The following is a 7,619-nucleotide window of genomic DNA, read 5'->3' on the forward strand; positions in this document are numbered from 1 at the left end:
GAATATTGCTCTCCATCAATGATTCTCAACCAAATTTACTGAGCTTGAGCAATTCTGACAAAAAAATGATATATGTTGCCCTAAGAGTTGTGCAATGTTGGTAAAATCTTGTTCAGGATTATTCACAGCTCTTAGGTCTGCCAAAGGTACTTACACCAAGTATTAACTCTGGGGTGTGAAGACATACACAATCAAGATTTTTTAAATTATTATTCATTTGAAAAATGTAAAAGAAATTGTCTTTCACTTTGAAAATGTGGGGTAGGTTGTGTAGATCGGTATGGAAAAAAATCGAAAATGATCCCTTTTAAGATTGAAGGCACCAAAATGTGAAGACTTTGCAAGGGGGTGTGTAGACTTTCACTATGTAATCCTTCCATTATCACCTTGCTGCTGTAGCTTCATTCACCTCAATCGATAAACAACAACATTCTACAAACACATCAACATTAGCTGATACATTACGCGCTAGCTCAGCTGGATTAAAAACTCTAGTTTAGTTTCATGTCAAGTCAAACAGCAGTTACCTAGCCATCTATAACCATCTTCCACCTCTGCAGTATTTTGAGAAAAAAGTTGCTCTGTTCACTGCAGCTGCGTCAATGTGCTCTCTCAAAGGCATCCAGCCGGACAAACACCCTTCCTGAGCGATTGCGCATGGTCCTAACCAACTGCATTTCCCTTTTAATTGGGATTGGAAAGACTTTAGTAGCCTAATTTAAATTATTTGTGTTGAGCTAGGGTATGGAGACTTCCACACTCTGCCATACTCAATTGATGCCCCTGAGTTAGAAGACAGGAAGATGCTGAGCGAAAAAAGTTAAAACAACCCAGGTGCGGCAACAGAACACTTACAGAGAAACATGTGGCAGTCAAACACGAGGCGCACACTTATTTTCTCATTTTATTCATATACTCATCTCGTATAAAATGTACAATCAAATAGACAACTTAACAAAATCAAAATTGACCCACAGTACTGACAAATACAAAGTAGCCAATTACTCCAACATATATAGGCCTATGCAATACTGCTTTGGCATTTCAAATACATTCAATAAAGTGCTCGTTTTTTCATTCTTTGCTCATATAAATACATAATGCCGTATTTTTTTTCTTTACAAAAGCTGTTGTTCACAGCATTTCAGACGGACTGTGTCTTCAGTCGCAATAAAGTGCAGATGCTTGTTAGACACACATTTTGTTTAAAGGATTTAACGGTCAACTGAAAGCCAATTGTCGGTTGTCAACATGCACACGTACACACACACATACGTTCACTCAGCACCCCTCTAAACTTCACTGGGTGACCTGGAGTGTGTGGCTACGTTGCTCTGAAAGCCGCCGCAGAAGAGGACGTAGAGCGAGCGCTGGATCTCGGCATTACGGTAGGCGTAGATGATTGGGTTGATCATGGAGTTGTAGGTGGCCGGAAGAAGCGTGGCATACGTGTATACCGACGGGTATTCGCGCTCTCCCACCAGGCAGTAGATGGCGAAGGGTAGCCAGCTCGAGCCGAAGGTGCCTAGGATGATGGCGAGCGTGGCCACGCCCTTCTTGGTGGCCACGTAGTGCGATGTGGTGAAGAAGTGCTGTTGAAGAGCGATCTGGTGCGCGTGGCGGCACACGATCTTGCAGATCTTGAAATAGAGGGTCAGCATGATTATGAAGATGATGAAGAAAGAGACCGCCAACAATGTCACATTGCTGCGAGTGAGTGGGTGCACGATGCTACACAAGCTTGGGTCGTCCAGGCAGTTCCAGCCTAGCACAGGCAGCAGGCCCAGGCACAGAGACACACCCCATGTGCTCACCAGCATCAGGTGCACGTAGTGGAGCGTCTTCTCTGAGAAGTAAGTCAGTGCATTGTATAAAGAGAAATACCGGTCCACTGTTATAGCCAGCAGGCTACTTATGGACGCCGTGAAGGAGGCCACTAGGAACCCAACAGTAATAAGGCTGATAGTCTCTGAGGAGAGAACGTACTGGAACACAAAGTTGAGGATTAATCCCATGCCTGCCAGTAAATCCGCTGTGGCTAGGCTTCCTACGAGCACGAACATGGGGGTGCGCAGGGTGGGTGTATAGAAGATGATAGCCACCACGATGGCATTCTCGCAGGCGATGACAGTGCCCGACATGCAAAGCATGATGTCCCATGGGTTGATGGGGAAGTCCAGAGGGGCGGTGGAGAGCCCCAGGCTGACATTGCGCTCTGGAAAGTCGGTCTCCATCCACGGGAGAGTCTCTCCAGCCACCACAACCGTCATTGCGGTGTCGTTACACTGGAAAGTCTTGTTCATGTCTGCGCACATGTCTGCTTTCCCCTCCTGGAGAGAGAATGGGATAGAGAGAGATTGTGGTTTAGTTTCACTAAGGGACACCATGGCAACCATGACAGAGAGGGAGAAGCGTTCATCCATGTATACGGGTAAGATAGTCTAGCTAGCATTTTTTTTGATATTATACGTTTCTAATTTTGTCAAAGTCATTTTCATTGCAAGTTAAAGCATACTGTTAGCTAGCTAGCTAACGTTAACTGTCTGGCTCACTAGCTAACGTTACATGTATGATCTGTGTAGTAATATTATTCGTATCTCAGAGCAATTTGCATTGCTATTTATAGCTAGCTAACATTGAACGGTAACCATAGTTGGTTACCTTTAGCTACCAGCAGATTCAGGTAGTAACGTTATGAGTTGGGATTATGGTTCATTGTCTAGCTAGCTAGCTAGCTACATGTCTAAACAAAAGACTCAACTATGCAAGTAACCATTTCACTGTTCCGTTTACACCTTCTGTATCCTGTGCATGTGACAGATAAACTTCGATTTGATATAGTGTGTGTTTACCAGAGTGAAGAGGAACATGACCTGCATCACTCTGGTACACTCTGAAATCGGAGTAGATAGCCAGAGGGAATTTACAAACGCATCCTTTGAATTTAGCTAGCTGTTTTAGCTTGCCACCACATCATGTACTGTATATGTTGGATATAATTGAATTGCCAAAGCTAGCTAGTTCATGTTAAATGTTGCTTGCAGTGAGCGTTGGGTTTCTCTGAGAGCAATTTAGCTAGGACTGGCTAAATAGCTAGATTATTTCTAGCTAAAAAGGTAGTTGGTCTGGAGCCTCAACTGCCTATGGACAGACCACAGCCAATGTAAGTTAGTCTTTTGTATAATTTAGTTAGCTAGTTCCTGAACATTAATGAACCCCTTGTTCTTCATCTTGTGTGGAATAGTTTCACTGACTCTCTGTCTCTGCATTATCCACAGGGTAACTGTCAACTTGTGACTCTGAAAATTGACCCTGGAGGATAAGAAATCTGCATTGTAAGTATCAATTTGATGTTCATGAACATTAACCTGGAATTCTTCATCTTGTGTAGAATTTCATTTGACTCTCTGTCTCTGCATTATCCAGGGTTAACTCAAATAGTCTGTGTAGCTATTTTCTTAGCTATTTATTTGAAATATACACTGAGTGTACAAACATTAGGAACACCTGCTCTTTCCATGACATAGACTGACCAGGTGAATCCAGGTGAAAGCTATGATCCCTTATTGATGTCACCTCTTAAATCCACTTCAACCAGTGTTGATGAAAGGGAGGAGACAGGTTAAAGAAGGATTTTTAAGCCTTGAGACGATTGAGACATGGATTGTGTATGTATGCCATTCAGAGGTTGAATGAGCACGACAAAATATTTAAATGCCTTTGAGCGGGGTAGAGGTGCCAGGCGTACTGGTTTGAGTGTGTCAAGAACAGCAACGCTGCCACGCTTTCATGCTCAACAGTTTTCCATGTATATCAAGAATGGTCCACCACCCAAAGGACATCCAGCCAACTGTGGGAAGCATTGGAGTCAACATTGGGCAGCATCCCTAAGGAAGGCTTTCAACACCGACAAATTGAGGCTGTTCTGTGGGCAAAAGGGGGTGCAAGTCAATATTAGGAAGGTGTTCCTAATGTTTTGTACCCTCAGTGTATGTCGCTATATTAGGCTTCTGTATGGGTGGACAGCAAAGTAGGAGCCAACCATGGTGCTGAAACTTGGGCAACTTAATAACTGCAGGGTAAAAACATTAACCCTGATTCATTAAAACCTCACAAGAGACAGATATCTAAAACGGTTATGACAACACGGTAATGTGTCCAAGTTAAGAGACCACATGAACAGCAGCACTCGAGGAGCTATCCATGGTGCTGAAACTTGAAACTGAATAATAGGCTATGATCGTGGATAAAACTTCAACTTAACTCCCAAAAACGAAACAAACTGATAAACAATATTATCATAAGTCAAATAAGTAGCATACCTTCTATTCACCAAGTTTAAGTTTCCATGTAAAAGGACGATGTGGGCTACCTACCTTCGTTTCACACAGAGCTTTAGGAGAAAACCGTCTTTATAGAAAATCAAAAGCGTTCCTTTCTTCGAAACGGCTCAGCTAAAGCCCTCGTTTTTGTTCTGTTTCCCTCTCATGGGCGAGACACCGAGGGCAGGTGCGACCTGAAGCATTGACGCGCGCGGGGGAGAGTGACTAGAGCTCGATAGCCAGAACGGTAAAGACTAACGTCTGCGAGCGGTGCAGCGTTATTAAACCCAAGTGACGTCAGGCCCATTGTAGAGCGCGAGAGAGAGAGAGCTGAGAAGCCTGCCTCGCGATCATATGCTCAAAGGGAACCTCTACACCTGCCTGGTGTGTTGATGTGAGGCGATAGATGAGTGAGATTGAATTTGTGGAGAGAGAATAAAGCTATGTATTGACTCTCATGGCCGGGGTAAGATGTTTAGGTGTGGGGGTGCTGAGATCATTTTTTTCTCCCTGCGCTGCTGACGACTATTTTTTTACACTCATAGTATAGTAATAAAGGGTTCAACACAGCACCACCACTACTATACACCCCTTAGTGCTGCTCCACGTGTTACCAGGCCTTAACAGGCAGGCTGAAGAGGAATCAGTCAGCAGTCCATATTTTCTGGATGTAGATCCTGTTATGTTAGTCCTGCACTAACCTCTCCAGTCCACTCCACAAAACAGTTTAAATGGCAAGCGTGTTAACCAAAATGTACACTGGTGTCCAAGCTTACATTATGTAATGCAGCGATGAGCAAGTGGCAGCCCCCCTTTTGTCGGCCTGCAGACCAGTCAAAAGTTTGGACACACCTACTCATTCAAGGGTTTTTCTTAATTTTTTTACTATTTTCTGCATTATAGAATAATAGTGAAGACGTCAAAACTATGAAATAACACACATGAAATCATGTAGAAACCATTTTTTTTTTTAAACAAATCCAAATATATTTCACATTTTAGATTCTTCAAAGTAGCTACCCTTTGCCTTGATGACAGCTTTGCACACTGTTGGCATTCTCTCAACCAGCTTCACCTGGAATGCTTTTCCAACGGTCTTGAAGGAGTTCCTATATATGCTAAGCACTTATTGGCTGCTTTTCCTTCACTCTACGATCCAACTCATCTCAAACCATCTCAAATGGGTTGAGGTCGGGTGATTGTGGAAGCCAGGTCATTTGATGCAGCACTCCATCAGTCTCCTTCTTGGTCAAATAGCCCTTATACAGCTTGGAGGTGTGTTGGGTCATTGTCCTGTTGAAAAACAAATGATAGTCCCACTAAGCGCAAACCAGATGGGATGGAGAATCACTGCAGAATGCTGTGGTAGCCATGCTGGTTAAGTGTGCCTTGAATTCTAAATAAATCACAGACAGTGTCACTAGCAAAGCACCCCCACACCATCACACCTCCTCCGTGCTTCACGGTGGAGACCACACATGCGGAGACCACACATCATCTCACAAACACACGGCGGTTGGAACCATTAATCCCAAATTTGGACTCATCAGACCAAAGGACAGATTTACACCGGTCTAATGTCCATTGCTCGTGTTTCTTGTCCCAAACAAGTCTCTTCTTCTTATTGGTGTCCTTTAGTAGTGGTTTCTTTGCAGCAATTCGACCATGAAGGCCTGATTCACGCAATCTCCTCTGAACAGATGATGTTGAGATGTGTCTGTACTTGAACTCAGTGAAACATTTATTTCGGCTGCAATTTCTGAGGCTGGTAACTCAAATGAATGTATTCTCTGCAGCAGAGGTAACTCCGGGTCTTCCTTTCCTGTGGCGGTCTTCATGAGAGCCAATTTCATCATAGCACTTGATGATTTTGTTACTGCACTTGAAGAAACTTGAAACGTTCTTGGAATTTTCCAGATTGACTGACCTTCATGTCTTAAAGTAATGATGAACTGTCATTTCGCTTTGCTTGTTTGAGCTGTTCTTGCCATAATATGGACTTGGTCTTTTACCAAATAGGGCTGTCTTCTGTATACCACCCCTACCTTGTCATAACACAACTGATTGGCTCAAAAGCATTAAGAGGGAAAGAAATTCCTCAAATTAACTTTTAACAAGGCACACCTGTTAATTGAAATGCACTCCAGGTGACTACCTAATGCAGCTGGTTGAGAGAATGCCAAGAGTGTGCAAATCTGTCATCAAGGCAAAGGGTGGCTACTTTCTACAATGTATAGAAAATAGTCAAAAAAATAAAAAACCATGGAATTAGTTGATGTGTCCAAACTTTTGACTGGTACTGTATATATACAGTTGAAGTCGGAAATGTACATATACCTTAGCCAAATACTTTTAAACTCACTGTTTCACAATTCCTGACATTTAATAAAGTAGAAACTTCCTGCCTTTGGTCAGTTAGGATCACCACGTTATATTAAGAATGTGAAATGACAGAATAATAGTGGAGAGAATGATTTATTTCAGCTTTTATTTATTTCATCACATTCCCAGTGGGTCAGAAGTTTACATACACTCAATTCGTATTTGGTAGCATTGCCTTTAAATAGTTTAACTTGGGTCAATTGTTTCGGATAGCCTTCCACAAGCTTCCCACAATAAGTTGGCTGAATTTTGGCCCATCCCTCCTGACAGAGCTGGTGTAACTGAGTCAGGTTTGTAGGCCTCCTTGCTCGCATACACGTTTTCAGTTCTGCCCACAAATTTTCTATGGGATTGAGGTCAGGGCTTTGTGATGGCCACTCCAATACCTTGACTTTGTTGTCCTTAAGCCATTTTGCCACAACTTTGGAAGTGTGCTTGGGGTCATTGTCCATTTGGAAGACCAATTTGCAACCAAGCTTTAACTTCCTGACTGATATCTTGAGATGTTGCTTCAATATATCTACATAATTTTACTTCCTCATGAGGCCATCTATTGTGTGAAGTGCACCAGTCCCTCCTGCAGCAAAGCACCCCCACAACATGATGCTGCCACCCCCGCGCTTCAAGATTGGGATGGTGTTCTTCGACTTGCAAGCCTCCCCCTTTTTCCTCCAAACATAACGATGGTCATTATGGCCAGACAGTTCTATTTTTGTTTCATCAGACCAGAGGACCAAAAAATACAATCTTTGTCCCCATGTGCAGTTGCAAACTGTAGTCTGACTTTTTTATGGGGGTTTTGGAGCAGTGGCTTCTTCCTTGCTGAGCAGCTTTTCAGGTTATGTTGATATAGAACTCGTTTTACTGTGGATATAGATACTTTTATACCTTTTCCTCCAGCATCTTCACAAGGTC

The 7,619-nt window shown here is 43.0% G+C and overlaps 1 protein-coding gene across 1 annotated transcript; it reads right to left on the bottom strand.

The window, feature by feature from the left end:
* Window positions 1-1,292: 1,292 nt before the first annotated feature.
* LOC120023918 (G-protein coupled receptor 6-like) lies at window positions 1,293-2,303 on the bottom strand. The gene has a single exon (XM_038968021.1). The coding sequence runs from the start codon at window positions 2,301-2,303 to the stop codon at window positions 1,293-1,295; it is 1,011 nt and encodes a 336-aa protein (XP_038823949.1).
* Between the last annotated feature and the right edge of the window lie 5,316 nt (window positions 2,304-7,619).

The sequence above is a fragment of the Salvelinus namaycush genome, chromosome 29, assembly GCF_016432855.1.
Source record: "Salvelinus namaycush isolate Seneca chromosome 29, SaNama_1.0, whole genome shotgun sequence".
Taxonomy (NCBI): Eukaryota; Metazoa; Chordata; class Actinopteri; order Salmoniformes; family Salmonidae; genus Salvelinus; species Salvelinus namaycush.

Bases quoted from the DNA above. Each gene is read 5' to 3' on its own strand.
- LOC120023918 (XM_038968021.1), bottom strand. From the start codon at position 2,303: ATGAACAAGACTTTCCAGTGTAACGACACCGCAATGACGGTTGTGGTG.